This window comes from Balaenoptera physalus (assembly GCF_965194825.1).
Source record: "Balaenoptera physalus genome assembly, chromosome: 10".
Taxonomy (NCBI): Eukaryota; Metazoa; Chordata; class Mammalia; order Artiodactyla; family Balaenopteridae; genus Balaenoptera; species Balaenoptera physalus.
This window is the reverse complement of record NC_138889.1, coordinates 88424909-88448348: the sequence shown is the minus strand read 5'-3', so window position 1 is coordinate 88448348 and position 23440 is coordinate 88424909. Positions and strand designations below refer to the sequence as shown.

At 44.5% G+C, this 23440-nt stretch overlaps 1 protein-coding gene and 1 long non-coding RNA gene across 15 annotated transcripts in view; one reads left to right on the top strand and one right to left on the bottom strand.

Annotated features, from left to right (window-relative positions):
* Positions 1-23440, bottom strand: part of KIAA1549L (KIAA1549 like) — a 288634-nt gene that overhangs the window by 68015 nt on the left and 197179 nt on the right. For 12 of the 14 annotated variants that reach the window (XR_014250248.1, XR_014250249.1, XM_082410391.1 and 9 more), the window contains 3 exons: positions 20248-20438; positions 13099-13226; positions 5713-5891 (listed from right to left, as the gene is read on the bottom strand). Coding sequence is in view for 12 of the 14 variants with exons in the window: in XM_082410391.1 (XP_082266517.1) it covers positions 5713-5891; positions 13099-13226; positions 20248-20438 (498 nt within the window). In the remaining 2 variants the exon portion in view is untranslated. The remainder of the gene's footprint in view (positions 1-5712; positions 5892-13098; positions 13227-20247; positions 20439-23440) is intronic. The other 2 variants (XM_082410396.1, XM_082410394.1) reach the window with 1 other exon arrangement.
* Positions 1-23440, top strand: part of LOC309636906 — a 382209-nt gene that overhangs the window by 303279 nt on the left and 55490 nt on the right. The window lies entirely within an intron of this gene.

Sequence of the window (23440 nt, the reverse complement as noted above, 5' to 3'; positions counted from 1 at the left end):
AGAAGGTCCAAAGTCTAAACCCCTGGGCTGGTAGATTCCACCCCAAGAATGGCTGAGGGCTGAGGTTGGTGTGGGCTTGCCAGAGCTGGGTCTTTCCATTAGGAAGATGTGCAAGGCAATGGTCATCTGGCAGTGCATTGGCGCTGGATACAGAGCTGGCAAAAAATCCAGAGGCCCAGACTCTACCCCAGACCTACTGAATCCGAATCTTCAAGAGTTGGGCCTGGGCATCTGTAGTTTGAAAAAAGTCCCAGAGCTGACTCTGGTCCAGCACCTGGCTGAGAAACCTCCGGCACTGAGCGTTGGTTTTCAAATTATATTCCATGGATTTGTGTCATTTTGGAAGGTCGGCTGAGAATCTTATGAGAATTAGGAGTCTTGCCCTCCAAAAGCCAATACCTTCAGCAAGTCCAGGGACCTGGGTTAAGAACTGTTGCCCCAGAGCTCCAGGAGAGTCCTCAGGAGCCAGGAAAGTATGGAGGCAGCAGGAAGACAGCTAAGCTGTTGGGTCTGGTCCCCAAACCAACAGAGCAGCCCTCCACGCTCCTGTCCGTGTTCTATATCAGACTGCTACAAAACAGTGTGTCTGAAGAAAGGATTAGGGGGTTCGAGCAGGCATAAGGTCCAATGGTCTTGGGGTCAGAAACTTGAGGCCTGATCCCCAAGTCAGGCTGAGCTGAGCTCTGGGAGGAGAGGGAGACAGGCTGTGGCCTTGAGATACGTGAGATATGCAGAGGTGGTGAGGCCAGGGGAGAGGAGGGGCTGCCCGGAGGCCCCCGGGACGTGGCACAGGAGCTTCCTCACTGTTGCAGCCAATGCCAACGGGGGAGAGAGGGAGGGAGGGGTACGGCTGTCTTACCCCCTTTGTGTCCCTCCTGGCCTTGAAAGTCCCCCCAGGTAGCAAGTACCCACAGCCTGGAATGCTGGGCTTCTGGCCAGTCGGGCCCATGAATCCCTGACTCACTGCCCATGCTGCTGATGATACTTTAGATTAAGCTCTTTTTCTTCTTAAGGCTCTTCTATTTGGGTAATTAACTTAAAATCTGCTAGAACATCAAGACTCCAAAAACTAAGGCTGGCAGTACTCCCTTCTGCTGAGGGAACCGCTCCCCTCTTTCCCCCAGTTCCCCCCACCGTCACAGGTAAGCATAGGAACAGGGTCCCCACTTGAGCCAAACTTACTTGCAAGCAACACAGGGGAAGAATCTCCTTTTAAAGTCAATCTCTGTCTCTCACTCATTCCCAGCTCTTCATGAGATGTTCACCGGGTTAATATGCAAACACACTCGGAGGATAATACTGTTGCTTCCAGTCATTTACATTTTAACGATGCAGCAGCATAAAGCTGTGGCTAAGGGTATAGGCTCTGGGAACCAGATCAACTGCCTGGGTTTAAATCCCAGCTCTGTCGTTCCCTAGCTATGTGACCCTGGGCACATCACTTAACTTCTCTGTGCCTCAAATTCGTTAGGTGAACAGGGAGATAATACTACTGCCCTCGTAGGGCTGTTGTGAGGATTTGCATGAGTTCACATGCATGGCATGCTTGCAACATGACCATCACTGAGAATGACTTTAAAATGTTATTACCGCTAATGTGGGTTGTTTGGGGTCCCTTTACATCTAAGAGTAAGGGAGAGGGGGCTTGACAGAGAGAAGGGGAAGGGGAATGAGTAGCTTTGGGGGCACAGAGCGCTAAGGTGAGCAGACGTGGGTGGAGTGGGGCAGTGAGGGGGCTTTGGGCCGAGCAGCATGGGTGCAGCACTGTGGGAGTGGGTGCGCAGGGGCAGGGGCAGGACGAACAAAGGAAGGCGGACAGGCCACAGGCTGCACTGCAGTCTTAGAACGTCCCTGTTCCTTCCTCTTGCCCATTAGAGTTACTCTGGTTGCATCCTTTCTGGTTCCTGTTTCAGGAGGGAAAGAGGAAGAGGCAAGCCAGTTGCAAGAAGCAGCCTATAACAATGCAAACCAACACCTGGGGGCTTTGAGGATTAGGTATAGCACTAGCTGTGTTTGGCCAACAAGTTGTGGTGAGAGTGTGGTGTTTTATGAAAGCCCATTCGAGGATCCGTGCAGCTAGCTCAGGAGTCACGAGCCTGAGTAACTATAGCCCATCCTCTAAGATAAACTCCCAAATGCCCAGGATGTGGTTCAATGTGCAGGCAGAGACTCCGTTCCTGACACTCCACACTGCTAGGTTATCCTAGCAATGAATTCATCCAGTGGTAAGATACGTATCAACCAAAGTACGAAGCCCGAGGTTCACTAACACGAGGCTGCATGTCAGATGCTTTATTTTTACAGCATTTGAAGAAACAGACTGAGGGACATATTTTTTTCTAACTCTTGCAAAGATCTCCCCAACCTGGGCCCTGATGATATCTTTAGGTTGGTAGCATCTCACAAATCTTTAATTGTTCCCTCATTCTGCCTGCCACTGAGAAAACCAGTAGGTAGCATGACATCCTCTGAGCCAGGAATCCATTTCTGGAATCTCTCCTAAAACAACATTCCAAGAGACGTTCAAAGTCAGAGATGAACGTTAACATCACCAGTAATCAGACATATCAGTATCAAGTACTTCCTGATGCAATGCCCACGAAAGGCCACAACATTCCCATAGTTATGCCAAAAATTCATAACCTCAATCCAATCATAAGAAAACACCAGACAAATCCAAATTGAGGGACATTCTACATGGTAACAGGCTTCAAAAGAGTAATGGTCATGAAAGACAAAATGGTCACAAAGAAGGACAGAGGAACTGTCCCAAACTGGAGGAGACTCAGAAAACAACTAAATGCCATGTGGGATCCTCGACTGGATTCCAGAACAGGAAAAGGACATGAGCGGGAAAACCGGTGAAATTCAAATGAGATCGGCACATTAGTCAATAGTATTGTACCAATGTTATGTTCTTGGGTTGGATCATTATTCTATGGTTACATAAGATGTTAACAGTAGGGGTAGCAGGTAAAGAACTAGCTGGGTAAAGGAATTCTTTGTCCTATTACAGCAACTCTTTTGTAAATCTAAAATTATTTTCAAAATAAAAACTTTTTAAAAGTCATGCATGAAAACTAAAACCAAAAATACCTGGTTTGAACAATGGGAGAGTAGTTTCCCAATCAATGGTGCACCTACTCAATCAAGTCACTCACAATGATCATCAGAAAGACAATAGCAAAACAGCAAATGCTTAAGATACAAGATATAAAGTTGTCTGTCTATGATGAGATTCTAAAATATACATGAGTTTGATCAAAAGGTTGGAGGTGGAAAAAATGAAAACAGAGGATATATTAGGGTAGTGAGGTTACAGTGATCTTTCTTACTTTCTGAACTTTGCTGTTATTATGTTTTCTTTAAAATAATATTTAAAAGAATTACCTATAATTCATAAAAGGAAAATTTATGGCTTTGAGGCTGTACTTTCTCCGCTTATACAAGCTGCCCGTAAGAGGAGAAAGAGGAAAATTATAAGACAATCTGCCTCAAATGCCACAAGGCAGTCAATTACAGAGAACAGTTCACGGCTCCTTTCCAATCCAAATGTCAGCAAGGTCTATTCCTTCGGCTACCAAAGTGTAACATGTATCCATTTCTGGACAGGGAAAATGCTCATCTGTTCTCCTGTGACAGGGTGATGGGCCTGGCAGAAAAAGGGAGTGGTAAGTTAGATTTAGCAGAGATCTGGAATCTGTCCCCATGACATTCACATGGCTAAGCTGGGATGAAAAGATCCAGCATGGCAGCCATCACCTGGGCCCATACTGGGCAGAGGGTCTTAATGAAGAGCAGTTACCAGTGCGTTAGTGATAACCTCAGAGGCCTCTAATCATTGGGCTTGCATGTCCAGTGGCAGAACTGTGTACAAGGAAAGATTCACTGGCTGTGATTGGCTTTAAGAAGATATACAGGTTCCCAAATGATAGGGCCAAAGGGCATAAAGTACTTGATCAATGAATCCTTGCTCATTAGCTGACTAATGATGATGATGACAGTAATAATAACGTACTTGTATGCTAGGCACTGTTCTAAGTGCTTTACATGTATTAACTCATTTGATCCTCACAACAGTCCCATTGTACAGCTGGATATACTGAGGCACAGAAAAATTAACCTGCCTAAGGTCACAAAGATAGTAAGTAGAAGAGCTGGGATTCACATTCCTGCAGCATGGCTGGAGAGTCCATACTCTTTCAAGCACAATGCTTTTTTTCACTAATGGGCCACAGGAAGTCAAAAAGAGGGAAGGAGCACTGGACAGGGAGCCAGGGGGCCTGAACATCATGCTGTCACAATAACCTGCAGTGCAACTCTGAGCAAGCCACCTGAGCCCTCTGGCTTCAGTTTCCTTGTCTAAAAAAAATGAGGAGGTTGGAATAGAAGCGCTCTGTAAGTCCACAACCAGTTAAGTTCTTTTTATTTTTATTTATTTATTTTTGGCCATGCTGCACAGCCTGTGGGATCTTAGTTCCCTGACCGGAGATCAAACCTGGGCCCACGTCAGTGAAAGCACTGAGTCTTAACCACTGGACCACCAGGGAATTCCCAGTTAAATTCTTTTTAAAAGTTGATGAACCTCAACTCATCACACCTCTAGGCAGTTCGGTCTTTCTGTCCAGAAAACCAGAGGAGCTTCCTGAATCAGGTCTGTAACAGGCTTTTTATACGTGGCCTGGATGGGGGATGCAGACAAGCCGCTAAAGTGCGCTTACAATACCCAGCTGTATGGGGCTGTCGCATTTTCCTCCAGGTGTGATGGTAAAGAGACTTTAAAGCTTAGGCAATCTCCCTCCTGATGCAGGTAACCATAGCTGGGTATAAACTAATGAAGTGAAAAACCAACCTGACAGCTTAACAACAGAGAAAAATATATGAAAGTACGTGTGTGCATGCATATATGTGTAATGTATTCACATGCAGGTTCCATATGCATGGCCTTAAAGGATCATAAACATCTTCAGCCCACTGACCATTCTGCTGCAGGAGATGGAGAAATGGCAGATAATTTTTACCCAATTTAAATTTAGCTCTCCCCTAAACTGCCTCTATCAATCTATCTATCTATCTCCATCCATCCATCCACCCACCCACCCATCCATCCATCTATCTGTTTTTCTTTGGTGGAATCATTATTCTCGTGTACATTAATAATTTTTTTACGACTTAGGAAAATTGATTAACATCATGATATCCATCGATATCCTCCTGGAAGCAGGCAAAGGGTTGTTTCAAGCTTGCTCAAAGGAGTAAAAGTCATTTCAAAGCCTAGATAGTGGGCCACATCCCGGTCTGGATCTCCTCCGGTCCCCTATCAATTCAAGTGCCTCTCACCACCACTGCAACAGACGTGCCATCCTGACCAGTTTAGTATCAAGAAAGACAGCAGGCTGTGTGGGTGAGGTGTTGGGGAAGCAGAATTTCTGATGTTTCTCTTCACAACTACAGTTTTTAAAAAGTCCCCTTTGGGCTTTCTAATGAAGGTAGAAAATGCTCTGAAAACATCACTCAGCAAACTGGTTTGGGGTGACTTGAGTCCTGATTCGTTCTGCTGAGGCCCGCGCGTGCAGAGGTAAAAATGACCCCCAGAGCCCCGTACACCTGGATGCAACCTGCACCCAGGACCCCCAGGTGCTACTCCTTAGTCCGCATCCACGGAGGCCTGGCTGCACCCGCTCTCTCCTGCTCTGGTCCTCAGGTGCTCACCTCGCCGTTGAGGACGACCGGCTCCTGGCTCCTGTCCGAGGTGGGGTGCACCACGGGGAGGGCTGTGGGTTTTATTCCGATGAGCTGCACAGACCCAGAAGACGTGTCAAAGGGATCAGCAACCGCCTTGCCAGAGCTGTCAAAGAGGACCGCTCCTTCCTCTTCATCACTCGCTGGCACTAAAGCACAACATAAACACATTGATTTTCTGGTGTGCAGGAGCTGCACCATCGTGGGGGAATATATGAGAGGCTCACAGCCGAAGGACAGGACTTTACTCAAAATGACCTCAGGAACGACAGTGTCTGGTTCTGTGCCAATGGCTCACTCCTGCTCGTGGCTTCCTTTTTTATTTTTATTTTTTAATTTAAGATCTACACTCTTCACCCCTCCACTGGTTTGAATTTAAAAAGTAAAAACCATTCCTTCAAAACTGTGACAGAACACACTTGAAAAAAAAAAAAGTAAATTTGTTCTCTATGTTTGAGTCGGAGATGGGAAAAGTGCCATTTGGCCAAACCTGGCAACTATTCTTAAAATATGACAATCAAGAGAATAACAGCATTCAGTTTAGTCTCTGCCACCAAAGCTACCCATTTTGGCATCACGTGAAGGTCACGAGTCTTCCCTGGTCAGCCACAGTAATTGCTCCTGAAACTTTTTCTTTCTTTCTAAAGACTGCTTCTTCAACGACTAGGGTTTGGTTTCTTTCATGTGTCTAAAACAAAAGAAAGTTAAGAAATAACCACCCGAGAAACGAATTTAAAGCTACAGACGACTCCCCTAATTAAGTAAAGCCATTACCACCTACACTCTGTTAAATTAATTCTCCCCTCTGACAGAGGATTCGGCTGTGATTGCTGAAAGACAGCCATCTGCTTGCGCTTCCATAGCTAAGCTGACGGAGGACGTCGGAGGGCCAGCGGTATCTTGCTGATTTACTAGTTCTTAAAGCACATTCCCATTAAGTAACTATTATACGAATGACAGTTTATTGAGCATGGCTCGGCACGAGATAAATTAAGCCTGTTCAAACAACCAAGCCAGCCAGCAATTTAGGAGCAAAATAGGTGTTATATGAAATAGGAATGTAATAGAAGTGTATTCATCTTTCCTCCCGTCTCGAGAGACTGGGATGTCATTTAAATTATTGAGAAACACATAGTTTGTACCATTCTGTCACTTATCATAATCACAGAAGATTTGTCAAATTAAGCCAAGTAAATTGTTATCGTACAATGTGGCTAAAACACCTCAGAGTCTAACCATGGGTTATAATTGGAGTATTTTTGGGTTCTGTGGACTTATTTGTAAATAGCAGGCCACCAAGAAGCCAATGACAGAGGAAAATCTCTATTCAGATGTGTTACCAGATGCATATATCTTTTTAGAGTGTAGTTTTGCTGGGCAATTCTTGCTTTCCTACCATTATCTCCCACCAGACAACTCCTATGAAACCCAGCCTCCAAGATGGCACCCAGTAATTCTTGCCTCCCCATATTCACAACCACATAGGATTAACCTGTGTAGCAAAACAGGAAATTGCAGAAATGGCAATGTATCTCTTCCAAGGCTAGGTCATAAAAAAGCATTGTTGCTTCCACCTTGCTCTCTCTTGGATCACTTCCCTCTAGGGAAAGTCAGCTGTCATGTTATGCGAACACTCAAGCAGCCCTATGGAGACATCCATGTGGCAAGAAACTGAGACTCCTGACAACAATAATGTGAGTGAGCCATCTTATGAGTGGGTTCTGCAGGCCCAGTGAGGCCTTTCAATGGCTACAGCCCAGGCCAATATCTTGACTGCAACCTCATGAGATACTCTGAACCCAGAGCCACCCAATTAAACCACTTCTGAATTCCTGACCCACAGATACTACATGAGATAATAAATTTAGATTGTCATTTCAGTTGCCAGATGTTGGGGTAATTTGTTACGCAGTGATAAGTAACCAATACACTTCCTAAACAATGCCCCTCCTCTGAGCTTCCACTCTTGTCCTCCTACCTCTAAAATACACACTCCACCAGCAGCCAGGATGGATTATCTTTTCAAAAGATAACCAGATCACAGCACTCCTCTGATCAGAACCCTCTGAAGGTTTCATCTCTCTCAGAATAAAATCCAGAGTCTTTACTGTGACCTACAAGGTCCTGTACCATGTGGCCCTGGCTACCTTGCTGAGCTCATTTCCCGCTTCTCCCCTGAGCCACTCTGCTCCAGCCACAGTGGCCTTCTTGAACACAGCAGGCTTGTTCCCACCTCCAGGATTTTGCATTTGCTCTTCCCCCAGATCTTTACGTGCCTAGTTCCTTCTTATTTTTCAAGTTGCAGCTTAAAAAAGACTTTCCTTATCCACCAATCTAAAAAAAACTCACTCATCACTCTTTTGTATTTTCTTCAATGCATTTATCACTATTGATTTGTTGTATTGATTTAATCGGCTCCCACCCCCTGCCACTAGAATAGAAGAGCTCCATTCTTGCCCATCTTTTTAAAGGCTCATGCCTTTGCATTTAGCAATGTCTCACATGCAGTTGGCTTTCAATAGGGATTTGTTGAATACATGAATGAATAAAGGAACGACTAAAATTTCCTGACTTGGAAAAAGAGATGCTGTTAGTACCTGCAGAACAAGTAAACATGTAAAAGTTAACCATTCCGAGGTTGAAGAGATGATACCTAGCATTCTTCTTGCTTCTGGGTTGTGACACCCTTACTCCTCACCCCGTGGAGGGAAAGGGGGTAGCATAACTATAATGGGACAGGAAAAGAACACCTTGGAAACTGTATAAACTGCAGTTCTTTTCCACTATCACTCAAAGTCATATTCAGATTTGCACAATAATTCCTCTAGGTTTCTTTAAGAGCAAAATAGTTATCCCCCCCCCCGCCAAAAAGGACTGTATGGAAAAAATACATTATAAGGCATTGCATTAAATATTAATACATTAAGATGTTATGTGAGGGCTTCCCTGGTGGCGCAGTGGTTGAGAATCTGCCTGCCAATGCAGGGGACACGGGTTCGAGCCCTGGTCTGGGAAGATCCCACATGCCGCGGAGCAACTAGGCCCGTGAGCCACAATTACTGAGCCTGCGCGTCTGGAGCCTGTGCTCCACAACGGGAGAGGCCGCGATAGTGAGAGGCCCGCTCATCGCGATGAAGAGTGGCCCCCGCTTGCCACAACTAGAGAAAGCCCTCGCACAGAAACGAAGACCCAACACAGCCATAAATAAATAAATAAATAATAAATAAATAAAATTTTTTTAAAAAAATGTTATGTGAGTACAGCACATTCGTGGGAATATTTAAAGCATAATTTGCCCTAAAGATAAAAGCACGGGACAATGCTAAAGGGCCACAGCAAAATTGAGGAAGTATCCTACAACATCATCACATCATCACAGTAAATGCCACCAAGCATCCGTCCTGTATCTATTTGTGTTTTATTTGCATTGCTGGTGTGAACTTCAGTAAATCAGGCTGGAAAGGGAGATTTCATTTCTTTATGTTTGAACTGGCATGGGGAGAACCTTCCCATGTGAAGCAGAAAATGCTCTTGAACAAAACATTTTCTGTTTTGGGGAATCTTTATCAAAGCTCAAAGACAAATAATTTACAACTAGAATCACTGCCCTCTGGTGTTGCTTATCAAATAATAAGTGAGGGCTTCCCTGGTGGCGCAGTGGTTGAGAATCTGCCTGCCAATGCAGGGGACACGGGTTCGAGCCCTGGTCTGGGAGGATCCCACATACCGCGGAGCAGCTGGGCCCGTGCGCCACAACTACTGAGCCTGCGCGTCTGGAGCCTGTGCTCCGCAACAAGATAGGCCGCGACAGTGAGAGGCCTGCGCACTGCGATGAAGAGTGGCCCCCGCTCGCAGCAACTGGAGAAAGCCCTCGCACAGAAACGAAGACCCAACACAGCCAAAAATAAATAAATAAATAAATAAATAAATAAATTTATAAAATAATAATAATAATAATAATAATAATAATAATAAGTGAGTCTTCATCTCACTGGGAAGGCAAAGAAAGAATAAACTGAAACTGTTTTTGAGCTAATATTTCTAACCAATCCTCAAGGGCCCCTGCTAAGAAAGTAGTGATTCATCCTCCAAGCTCTCTGATCCTTGACCTCCTCCTGCCCCACCTGCCCCACAACAACTAGGAGGCAAGATGTGATTAGATTCTGAAACCTGGCTGTGAAATCTTGGTGTCTTAAAATAAGGTGCACCCTTAAGGGTTTATGGAGGTTCTTTCTTCTAAATGACTGAAGATATATATACGTAATGTTCTCACCTTGAACTCATTTTTAACTCTTTCCTGGAAAACACTCTTTTTCTAAGGTGACATTGGTTTGGGTTCAGAAGTTTAAGTATCTGTATTTAGTTGAGAGAATGCCAAATTGTTTTGCTTTCAAAATCCTAGCTCTCACACCTATCTTCCCCACTTATATTTAAACATCACCTTGAAACAGGCTCTATAACTGCCTGCAGTTATGGTAACTAGTGAGGCCATTGAGCTATAAGGACCTCCCCACCACCCACCCCCAGCCATGTTGCTAGTGGAATAGTGTCTTCTCCTTTTAAAGTTCTTATCTTCACAAAAAAGTAGAAAATTAGAAGCTACATATGCAACAAACCTGGTGGAAAACAAGAAGAGTTTTAGAATGATAGCCTGGTACATGAACATTTATTAATTAACCTCAGTAACTCTAACCTCTAGAATGGATACTAAGCCATAAAAACAACTTCTGATTATTCCATACCAAGAGAATAATCTATTCTCAGAGACTACATTCACACAATCAAGTACTTTTTGCAAGCTGACAATGTGATGGAACTACACCTTTTAGTTTTTCCACAATTCCATTCAACGTTATTTCTTTCCTTCCTTCTTCCTCCCTTCCTTCCTTCCTTCCTTTCTTCCTTCTCTTCCTCTCTCCTTCTTCCTTCCCTCCTTCTGTTCATCTTCTAATCCAATAAAATATACTATTGATATTTTTGGTGAACTCCAACCTAGAATTGTGATAAAGTGGAGCCCTTTGATAAAAAAAAGGACAAGTGTAGGTTCCATTGAAGGTCTAGTCTAGAATTCTGATGTGCTTCAGCATCTGTTGAATTTTACATTAAACGAGTTGGTCCTCTCATTTCTATTTGAAATTTTCAAAGTGAAACCTCACTGAACGAGAACGTTTGGTCAAAGAGAAGTGACCAAGTGACCAAGAAGTCTGAAAATTCACTGGGTTTACTTCTGGCAAAAATAAAATGCAACGAAGCACTGTAAACTTGGAGAAAGGATGGCTTTTTAATAAAACAAACACGTTAAAACCTCAACCTGGTACAGTAACTGCATTTTATTCATGCACCCGGCTGTTGTTATTTCTGAACCTGATATTTAAATAATCAAAGGGACCTAAACAGAATGAGAAGGCAGGTAGAGAGGGTGGGAAAACAAGAACAGGAAGGTCAGTGGGAACATTTAGGGAAGTCAATGCCTCACCAGCCGGGTTGGGGAGTGATGGGGTCTGAAACTGACCCCGCCCCCTCCTCTTCTACAGATTAAATGCAGGGCACGGGGAAAGGCATCATCTTGTCAATGGGTATTTGCTGACACAGGAGTCTGTATATTGCATATTTTTAAGCAAGAAAAAGGGCACAGAACAGTAGGTACATTGATCCCATTGCAGAAAATAAAATAAGGTAATACAACAAAAAACATGTGTTGATACATGTGAAGATACATGTGTGTTGTCATATGCATAGTAAAAAAGTCTGAGAGAGACACACACTGAGTTATTCAAGGCCATTTGAGGACTGGGGTGGGTGATGGGGTATCTGGGGGAGGATGGACTTTGACTCGACTTTATACATTTCTGGGAAGAATATAAAGGAAGGAGGGAAGGAGGGGAGTGATGGGAGAAGGAGGAGCAGGAGGGCATCTTGGTCAGAGGCAATGGCAGTCACCGCAGTTGGTTAAAACAACCTTCCTCTATGGCTTCACTTCATTGTCTCTGGGTTGCCTCACTCCCTCTGCCCACCTGCCTTAGCATCTCACTCTGGGAGGAAAGAGGAGAAAGTGGCTAAGTTCACATCTCCCTTTATAAGCCACAGCTCCTGTGGCCCGCTGTGAGCTGCCTTGGCAGACTGCCGATGGGCAGAATTTCTGGTGGTCCCGGGTAGGGTGATATTCCAGGAAAACCCCACAGGTCACACCCTGATTCTGGTGTGGAAAGCACAGTCTCTGTGTGGCATGGGGGGATCAGGAAAAGAAAAAATGTAAGAATCAAATCAGTTTGACAGTTTAAAGAAATGCTTTATATAATGGTTGGAAATGGGAACAGGGACCACATTCTCCATGCACAAGACAAATCCATTGTGCCATTCTTTCTTTTTTTGGTCAGAAAAAAGAAAGAAGTAAGTGACGTTCGAAAACAAAAGAATATTCTGGCACTAGTTTCAAGGGAGAGTCCTGAACCACACTTCATCAAATTCCTGTAAAAGGGAAGCACAGCTAACCAGAGTGCCAGATTGTTTGCCTTTTCACCCAGCATTTCTGTAGGACTCCACCTACAACCCTTTGAGATCCAAAAGGAATTTTCCCTGATCTGAGTGGCAGCACCGGTTCCTTGAATCTGGGCTTTAGTAAGCCAGCATCACACACAGAAGGACCGAGTGGAGATGAGGCTCAGAACAAAAGTGGGATCAGGAGGAGGGAGGCTGCATAAGGATGTCTAAGAGATGAGATCTACAGGTGGTGCCACAGCACACTAAGGCAGCTCTGACAACTTGTAAATAACCCCCAACACTAATCCTTTATAGGTGGCGAAAAGGTCTGCACCAGGGAGAAACTAAATGGTTACGTTTGCCTGGAGAATAAAGACAAGCACAGGCTGATTTTTATGATGACAGATTTATTACTGTCTTGATTTTCCTGGGAGAGGTGGCTTTGTAATATCTGGGCTCACTGGCACAGACTGAAGCCCTGAAACTTACCAAGCAAGTCAGGGCAAGAAAATGAGGGGACTCTCCAAGACAAGCAGCGCTTCAGAAACCTGCCACCCTCGTGGACCTGGTGCTACAAATCAAGGCAATTCACCCCCAAATGAGAAAAATCTCTAAGCAAACATCAGCTCAATTTGTATAGGGTTTTTCTCAGGCCCTGCATAATTCCATAAGCACAGAGGGCAGAGGAAGTGAAACAGAGTAATCCAGGGAAGGCGTAAGGCACTACCTCAAGAGGTAGGTAGGACCTTTGCGGGACACAGTAGAGAGAAGAGTGGGCGGTGGTTTAAGGCACACTGGTGTGCGAGCCTGTGCACGTGCATGCGCGCACGTGTGTGCTGGGCTCGGGGGTGCTGCTTGGCAGGGAAGGCTTCTCACCATTTCTCTTCCATGCCTCCTCCTTTGTCACTTTCTGCTGTGCCATTACATTCTGGGGTGAGCGCCTCCCCGAGCTGGGCTTCCCTGATTCGTTGCTGATGACAGAGCCATTCTCACTGGGCGACCTGCTGGAGGTAACCATAGCAACAGGGAGACGGTAAGTTTCAACTAGAGCAGCCTCCTCTCAAGGTTATTTTATTCGCACAGTTTGTGTCTGCAGCCTTTCATTCCGGTTTTATCCACAAAGAAGACACGATACAGGAAAAGGAAAAAAACAAACCCAACACTACAGCATGGGTTAAGGAGCTGGCTGTTGTGAAGTGTGTTTACCAGTGCTGAGCTCTACAGAGAAGTTCAATGAGCGCAGCCCTCCATTCCCATCTCTTTTTCAGGAGCCCCCAGTGACTAGGGACAAGGCAGTGATGGCGTTTGTAAGCGTGCCCTCTTTTTAAAACGCGGCGCTTTGGATAGTGTTGCAGAGTGTTTGATTCACATGGCATCTTGAGGGACATGCATAAAACATGGTTCTCTTCGGCTGGTCTCTTTACAGAATATAGCCTGACTCCTAAAGATTAAGTCACTCAAGCTAACTGGCAACCACTTACATTTGAATCTACTAATTTGAGCTATTCATTCATTCAGGAAAGACTTTATGTGCACTTCTTCTGTGCTGGGATTTGTGTCAGGTATACAGGTGTATAGAGATATGAAGACACCACCCATGTTCTCCAAAAGCTCCCCATCACAAGCACCTACCATGTGCCAAGGACTGTGCTGAATGCTTTCAAACTGTTAATGCATCCTTATGACAACCCACTGACGTGGTGATTGTCACCTTTGTTAGCAAGTGAGGAATTTCAGGAGGCTAGGTGTTTTGCCCAGGACAGAGTTGGGAGTGGCAAATCAGCCCTGGAAGCCAGGGCTCCCCCTGCGGGTAGGAGCTTTCACCACAGGCCAGAGCCCCTTCCCTTTCTGTCTCCTACAATGTCCCAGATGAGGCAGGCCTTACACAGGTCAAGACACAGGGCCTTCTCGCCTTCCATCGGGGCCACTCACTGGTGTTCTGGAACCTGTGGGAAAATGGGCTCTTGGGAACCCCTGCTAAGGCTCGTGCTCCTTGGATCACATCAGCCTGTGGGTGGGCTGAGCTAAAGACCCACTGCCTTCCCCTCTGTGGGAGACAATCAGGAAGTAGCTATGCAGAGGTTCACCAAATCCCTTGTTGTTCTGATGTCAATTGTCCAAATTCAGCACCTACTGGCATCTGGCCCCTACAATGGAAAATTGACTGGAATAAAATGCAGCCCTTCAGAAGACCTACATAGACATTTCTCCAAAGAAGACATACAGATGACCAAGAGGCACATGAAAAGCTGCTCAACATCACTAATTATTAGAGAAATGCAAATCAAAACTACTACGAGGTATCACCTCACACGGGTCAGAATGGCCATCATCAGAAAATCTACAAACAACAAATGCTGGAGAGGGTGTGGAGAAAAGGGAACCCTCTTGCACTATTGGTGGGAATGTAAATTGATACAGCCACTATGGAGAACAGTATGGAGGTTCCTTAAAAAACTAAAAATAGAATTACCATATGACCCAGCAATCCCACTACTGGGCATATATCCAGAGAAAACCATAATTCAAAAAGACACATGCACCCCAATGTTCATTGCAGCACTGTCTGCAATAGCCAGGACATGGAAACAACTTAAATGCCCATAGACAGACGAATGGATAAAGAAGATATGGTACATATATACAATGGAATATTACTCAGCCATAAAAAGGAACAAAATTGGGTCATTTGTAGAGACATGGATGGACCTAGAGACTGTCATACAGAGTGAAGTAAGTCAGAAAGAGAAAAACAAATATCGTATATTAACGCATATATGTGGAATCTAGAAAAATGATAGATGAACCGGTTTGCAATGCAGAAATAGAGACACAGATGTAAAGAACAAACGTATGGACACCAAGGGGGGAAAGCTGGGGTGGTGGTGGTGGCATGAACTGGAAGATTGGGATTGACATATACACACTAATATGTATAAAATAGACAACTAATAAGAACTTGCTGTATAAAAAAAATAATAAAATTAAAAAAAAATTGCAGCCCTTGACCCATAAGTAAGCAGCTTCTTAAGTGGAAGCTGGGTATCCTGGTGGATGCTCCTCTTCCTCCTCCTCCCATCCCCCTCTCATCCTCTGGGAATTTGGGATTCTCAGTCCTGTACACTTTTGTGCACTTTGGCACCCTAAAAACCACGCACAATGAAAGTGCCCGCTCACAACCGTGGGATAAGGCAGAGTCGGCCACGAGAGTTCCACAGAGCACTGCCGGGGCCACGGGAGATGCTCCCCGCCAAGGATGCACAGACAAGCATGAGTCTGGGAGATGTCAATTACTATACTCCCTCTTTGGATATTCCTACAGCACGTCAGCATATCAAAGGCTCTCATCAGTCCTGTCAGAAAGAGACTCATCTTGTTGTGTTTAATTCAGCACTTCCCAGTTTATTTGGCCACAATCTCTTTCACTATAAAAGGAATACAAAGAATGTAGTTCAGGAAAATATGAATGAGGCATTAACTATTTGATCACTGAGTGCTGGGTGTGCAAACACACACACACCTTTGGATCGTTTTCAGAACCTCACAGTTAATGATCCCTACTCTTCCAACTGGCTTCATTGGCACAAAGAGGCTTTCACTGAGGTCCAGAAGGAAAGGCTCCTTGCAACCTATTTCACATGCACAAAATATTTAATGGTTTTTGTAGCATTTGCATACCCTTTTCCCTCATTTGATCCTGAAACGATTTTCTGGCTATTACTGTTGCTCCGAGGAAAGGTATGAATGAGCACATTTCTGGAGGGGAAAAAAAAAACCCAACTTGGCTTTATTCTTTGCATCAGCTTATAGACTTATGTTTACATGGACCTGTCAACTCAGAATTTCTGGTCAAAAACAGAGAGTGAGATATATGTATGTGTGTGTGTGTGTGTGTGTGTGTGTGTGTGTGTGTGTCCACTCATGACAGTAACAAAAATGTCTTTGAAAGTAAGTGTCACCTGAGAGGTTGCAGTTTAAGTCTATTGAACTCAATAGTCCCCATTCTGAGTATGGGTGTACATGGATCTTGGAAGAACAATCTTGGGGGTGGGGATTAATCAATTGCTGAACGATCATGAGCAATCACTGCACTGAGGTACCCACTGCGAATGGTTGTTGCTTCTCTATCCTTGCTCATTAATCCCAGTCATGGAACACCAAATCAGCCATCACCAAAAGCCTACATAAGGAAAAGGACCTGAAACATCATCTGGTTGTCTGCAAGTGGCTGAATCTTCATTTCTCCTTCAGTTTTAAAACAAATTTTTTAAAGATATCTTAATGACCACCAGATCACTGGCTTCCCCTATTTTTCACCTGCAAAACTTTTTGGACCATCTAACGGCCCCATTCTGAAGGGTCATGCAGTCCTGCTCTAGCACGAATGAGGAAACTGAAGTGGCAAGTTGGGGAAGCTAGAAACATAGATGCGTGATGGGCTTGCTCTTGGATGTGGCATCCTAAAATCTTCCCAAATGATCAGAGATTCCTGTGATCAACTGAACTTGAACAGAGGTGAAGTTTCTCCCACAGCTATGGCAATGATATAGCCAGTCTTTAACAAAATTATATTGTTATGGTAAAATTATGAAGCAAATGGAGAAATCATTCAATAGGGTAGGCATTGTTTTCTTTATTTGTATTTGTTTCATACGCTAATATTTCTTAATAAAAATCTGAGGTTAAGTATTTAAATTTGATTAGCAAGAGTAGACTCCTTGCAAATTCAAGAAAAAAAATAGCTTGTTCTAAAACAATTTTTTTAAAAGAAATCTTTGCACAATTTAAACCACTCAACTAGAATGGGTAGAAAAGTTTCTATTCTTCCTGGCAGTGCAGTGCTATGTTAATATTCCAATTTTAGTAATTCTATTTATTTCTTTCCAGTGTCCTCTAAATAGGTGATAAATTGTTAACATGCCTTTATGGTACTTGGCAAAGATCATAATGAGAATAATTACTATAGATAATACTACTTGCCCGTCAACTCAGATAAATCATCCATTGCTTCTCTGTATGTTTCAACTTCATGCTGGGGTGGACTGTTGCAGTTAAGGTCCCAATTTGTTCACACTTCCCAGTATCCAAGCTTAGGGCAGTCCCCTCCCACACTGACTCTGGACTTGACTATGTGTTTTGCTTTGGCCAACAGGACAGTAGCAAACATGATACAAGCAAAGACTTGAAGCTTGTTTGGGGCTTCTTTTCTTACTGCTCTTGGAACCCTGTAACCACCTTGTGAGAAAGTCAGGGCTAGCCTGCTGGAGGGTTCAAGACCACATGTCAAGAGGTCCCAGTTACCTGGCCACCCCAGACAAGGCTGTCATCAACAAGCCAGCCCAGCAGACCTTCCAGCTGACTAAAGATGCACGCATCTCAGCCCAGCTGCGATCAGCCAAGCCTAGTTCAGACTAGAAGAACTACCCAGCTGAGCTCAGCCTAAACTGCTGACCCACCAAAAATGATGAGCTAAATAAATGGTTGTTGTTTTAAGCTGATAAGCTTTAGAGTGGTTTGTTACAGGGCAACAGATAATTAATCCACATGCCCTCAACATTCTTTCCCACACAAGCTGAAATCCACCCCTGTTTCTTTGCACCTCTTTCTTAAGTACCAAGATCTCCTAGAGAAAAGCACAGAGCCTTGCTGCTTGACTCCAATGCGAAATTTATATATTTGATACAAACAATCCTTCCTTCCTCCTGCAATGACTCCCTTCTCTTGGCTTCTCAGATTCCACTCTTGCTTCGCTCTCCTTGTGCCTTTCTTACTGATGCTTTTCAGACTCTTTTGCTGATCCGTCTTCATTATCTGGACCTCTAATCATTGCAATGTCCCAGGGGTCAGTTCTTTGGTTTCTTCTCTAACTACACTCTCCTAGGTGCCCATCTAGTCTCAGAGCTTTTTATAACCAAACGCTGACAGCTCCTACATTTATATTTCTACTCTGGACCTCTCCTCTGAACTCCAGACTCATATGGTTAACTGAGCCCTCAACATCTCCACTTGCGTGTCTCATGAGCATCTCAAACTTAACATACCCACATCCATACTCTTGATCGTCCCCTACGAACTTCTCCTCCAGTCTTCCCCAGTACAATAAATGGCAAATTCATCCCTCTCTATTTCCATACCCCACAACAATCTATCAGCAAATCTTGTCAGCTCTTCCTTCTAAACATCTCTAGGACCCAGTCACTTCTTCCACCTCCACGCCCTGGGCCACACCACCATCTCTCACCTGGACTCTTGCAATAGCTTCCTAATGGGTCTCTCTGCTTCTACTCTGCTTCTCTACGTCTATTTCCACACGGCAGCCATAGTGAACCTTTAAAATTGCAAGTCACATCCCATCACTGTTCTTCTCAAAACCTTCCAATGACTTCTGATCTTTATTCATAACAAAATCTCACGTCCTGACTTTGGTCTATAAAGCCTGACATGCTCAACCTCAGGTAGCTCCTCTGGCCCACCTGCTACCACTTCCCCCCTAGTTCACATCAGCCTCTTCGGCCTTCGTGCTCTTCCTTAAGCAAGTCAAGAAGTTCCCTCCCCTGGGCTTTGTACACACTGTTCCATCTGCTTGGAAAGTTTTTCTGCTAGATAACCTCAAGGCTTACACATCATTTCAATCAGGTCTTCCTCAAATGTCACTTTATCAGGGAGGCCTTCCCCAACTTCCTGCTAAAATAGCCTCATGTTCCCCTCTCCAACTCTGCATTCCCTTACCATGCTTTGGTTTTCTTCTTTGTACTCATCACCGCCCAACCTACTATATTTCTATTTCTCTATTTGTTTATTGTCTATCTCTCCCTACCAAATTGTAAGCACCACGGGAGTAGGAACTTTGTCTTGTTTGCTGCAGTATCCCTAGTGCCTAGTAGACAGCAAGCAATCGATAAATACGTTAGGTGAAGGGAGGGAAGGAGGGAGAGAGGATGTAGCTTTTCCAGCCGCCACTGTGGTCCCAGGCAAGGTTGGCAATGGGAGCTGGTTTAGCCAGACAACAGGGCTGGCCAGAGTTCATTACCTCTTTGTGAGCCTATTGCAAAGTCCTAACAAGCTCCTGCCCTCTAGCCTAACCTCTCCCATCTATCATCCACGTTGCCGCTGGAGTAGTCTTTCTAAGATACAGGCTGGACATCACTGTCTTCCTGAAGAGCTTTCAGTGCCTTACCAATGCCTAGAGAATAAAGGTCAAACTCCTTAGGCTGGCAGTTAAGACCCTCCACAGTTTTCATCTATCTTCTGGTTTCATCTTTCACTGTATCCCAAGCACTGTGAGCTCTAAGCCCCAGGGACACTCATTATTAAATGAACATGGGTGTCCATATCTCTCCTGGCTCTGCCAGCCTGGACGCCTTTATCTCTTCCCACCTATGGGCATCCCGTTTGCCCTTCAAGGCTTGGCTACAACATAACCTCCTCCACGACGTTTTCCCTCATCAGAATTAAATTCTTCCTCCTCTCTTTTCCCCAGGACTTGGTTCAGACTCCACTGTGGGCACCTGCCCTTCACGTTTGGTATTGCAGCAATTTCTTTCTGTCTTTCCATCATGAGATGCTCGGGGTCAGGAATCAATCTTAAACCTTTTTGTAGTCCTCCCAATGCCTGTCAAAGTGCTCTGTTCATAGTAAAAACTCAATGAATGGTTTTTGAACTAAAATCATAAGCTCTATAGAGAAATTGCCAGATAAAATACAACTAACCTGAACCAAAGGCACTGCTCTTAAGACAAATTAAAAATATAAGTGTGACATCAGTGCCAAATTTGTTATAATAAATATAAGAGCTAAACCTCTTCCGTTGTGATCAGGCATCTAAAACCTTACAATGAGTGGCTCATGAGAAGCAGGTACTGTGATTCTTGTCGTCTCCCTTAGTCTCCTTCTCAAATATTCAAAACAAGCACGAAGGGGAATTTTTAAAGAGAACAGAGGAATTAACTTGAGGGTTTCAGCTGTTCTCCCCATCAATTATTTCTCTTGTTGACACAGAGAGGCGGAAGCTGGCCTCGTGCCTACCTCTTTCTGGTTTCGATGGATTTGGCCGTCTTGATAGTGCTTCCATCCTGAGGGGCTTCCCTTTCCTGAGAGGCAAGAGCATCTCTAACGGGCAGTGGGAGGACCACCGTTTCCTGAGTCACGGGGATGACCTCTTCGTCCGCCCCTTGCTGGCCCAGGTGCTGCTTGGCATAATCAAAGCCCTGCACAGGCTGCAAAGAGGAAACAGATTTGCAGTCACGTTTCTGGCAAAGCAAGACGCTCACAGCAGCTTTAAGAGAAGACAGGTGGGAAAAGTGCATGTGATGGGACCATACTTAGCTTTCTGATGAACAAGAGTTAACGTAAATCTCCATCATAATTTCTGTCTCTGCAAAATCAAAATCCGTGTTAATTCCACCTAGCTACAGAATCTCTATAGATAAGACTCAGAAAAATGACTAGTATAAACAAGATGCAAATATGTGTGTGAGAACAAATACTTTCAAGGATTTTAGACCACTTATTTTAAGTCACAGGATACTGCTAATTAGAAGCTCTTAATTGCTACATTAAACAGGTCCCGCATCTTCTCCTACCTAGGCATATTTTGTCATCCCTTAAATCCTGTGTAATAGCAGGTGTGTGGCTTTGCCAAGTCACTTGAACTCTGGACCTCAGCTGTCTCATCTGAGAAATGATAATCATATCTGCTTTACCTCCACCACCCTTGAGTATTAAAGGGGATCACAGATCTGAAAACAGAGGGAGGAGATGTGCTACCACATGCGAGGCAGTACAATTATTAATAATAAAATGGAATTTATGGAATCACTCTTTAATCCAGGCCTCTCCCTTAAGCAGGCTGGCTCTCCTATAATGCATTACTGAAAAATTAGCAAGGCTTTTGTTGTACAATGTCTGAAATCCCAAGTGAATAGGGCAGCTGTGAGCAAAACCCAGCAGACATTTATTAGTGGGGTAATTAAAAAACCAAGAAGCATATTTAAACAATCCCTGCGAGTGCCTCTATTCTGCAAAACAGCACAACACAGATGTGAGGCAGGACGACGGGGAGGTTAAGATCAGCAGCTCCAAAAGCAGACAGCCTGGATTCAAATCCTGGCTCTGACACGTATTAGCTGGGTGACCTTGGGCAAGTTACTGAAATCCTCTGCACATGTTTCCTCACCTGTAAAATGGAGAGAATAACAGTGCGAGCAGGATCAAATGTGTATGCCTGTGAGAGTGATATTTAACCACCCTCAAAGGGATGCTGTGTAGAATAGGTAAGTAAATTCAAGCCCAGCATTTAGCTAAGTACCTGACACACAGTAAGTGCTCAATCAATATTAGTTAATACTGCTTTCCTGCCTACTCAATCATAGGCCAGGTGAAATGGACATCCGTGGATTCTCCTTAAGAAAATTTGGGATGCAACTTAACCTCTATTGTTTGGGTTCTATCAGAACTTGATACGATCAGAAGCTCCTCTTTCAAGGCAGGTTACTTAGCTAAAAATTGTAACAGGAAGGCTCCAGCCAGATTTAATGGTCTAAGACCGTGGCCCAACCCATCAAATAGTGTCTCAGAATAGGATGGAGTTTTATTGCTAAATAAAGCAAAGCTTCCTTATTTCAAGCTGTCTGTAGTATAGCCATGGACAGTTCCCTGGATAACACACTCTGGGAGGTGTGGTCACTGGTCCCTCTTCTCTGAGACGCTCACACTCTGACCCACGTGGTAACCACTAAAATTCTGTGCTAAGATCTGGGAATGTGCTTCTGAAATAGTGTTTGTTCATTTCCCTCCCCTCCCTTGGTGGTACATGAAATACAAAGGAGCCTTCAGATGATGCGCTGATGTTCCTAGAATACTGACTCACCTGCTTCAACAATTGATCACCAACTGAATTCAACTGAAATATTTCTGGAAGCTGACCTTTTCTCTCCAGGTCCACTGTTGTACTGACCCTGCCCTGGTCTTGTTACTTCCATTCTGCTCCTTTCCAGGCCCACCCTTGACAAGCCTCCAAAGTTATCTCCCTTAGAACCATGTCAGGTCATCATCACTCCCTCATTATAAACGCTCCATGGCACCCAAACCCTTTGGCAAGGCACTCAAGACCCTTCACATTCTGTCTGAACCCATGTGCCCAGCCTCATCTCCTGTTGGTCCCTTTTCTGCCATACCCCCATCCTCCCATTATCCTATTCAGTTTTGTTCCACCTCTAGTTTTTGAGCACTGGCTTGTGTCAGGGACTGCGCTTGGTGCTGGAAACATAAAGGTGAATAATACCTGGCCCCCGACCCTCAAGGAGCTCACAGTTTCAGCTTCACTTGATATTACTGGTACAGTATCGAATATGTTACATAAATTATGTCATTTCATCCTCACTGTAGTTCAAGGAGGTAGGTATTGTTATGGTTCCCCATTTTAAAGATGAAGAAACTGAGGTTGAAAGGTTCAGCAACTTCCCCAGGCTCACACAGCTGGTCTATGGTAGAGCCGGGATTTGAACTCAGTACTATATGACCCAGAGCCAGAACACCCAACCACTGCTTGATGGTTCTTCGCACGGCCTCTCCTCTCCTTCTGCAGCCTGCCATCTTGGTTGGGCATCTTCTACCACACTTGGTCTGGCTCCTGTGTTGAGACTCCTGGCCTGTGTGTGAGGTATTGGGAGTCTGCACTGGCGGCTAAGATGACCTAAGAACCTAGTGAGGAGGACGAGCTGGCTCTGGCTTGCCCCCCTCATCCTCACTTTCTCTGAACTTGGCCTCTCACCTTTCACACGGGGCTGAAGTTACCTGCTAGATACTTCAGGGGACTGGGCTGATGGTGGGTGAGCAGGGAGACATTAAGGAATGACAAGCTTAAAAGGCGGCCCTTGTTATTAGGTTAATAATAACAATCCCTGTACATGTTCAGTACTTACAGCCTGCAAAACACTGACACCTCATTTCATTCTCACAACAACCACATGGGGAAAGCGGGGCAAACAGCACAGTCTTCACTTTATAGGTAAGAAAACAAAAGCTCAGAGAGGTTCGGTGACTTGCCCAAGATCACACAGCTAAGTGGTGAAAGACTCAAGACTAGTACCTTACTCTTCTGACTGACAGGATAGTGGTCTTTCAACCTCTAACTTGAAAATCACCTGAGATTAACTAATTGCCCACGGGACACACACTAGTGACCCCAACACCGTTAATACAACATCATGAAACATTT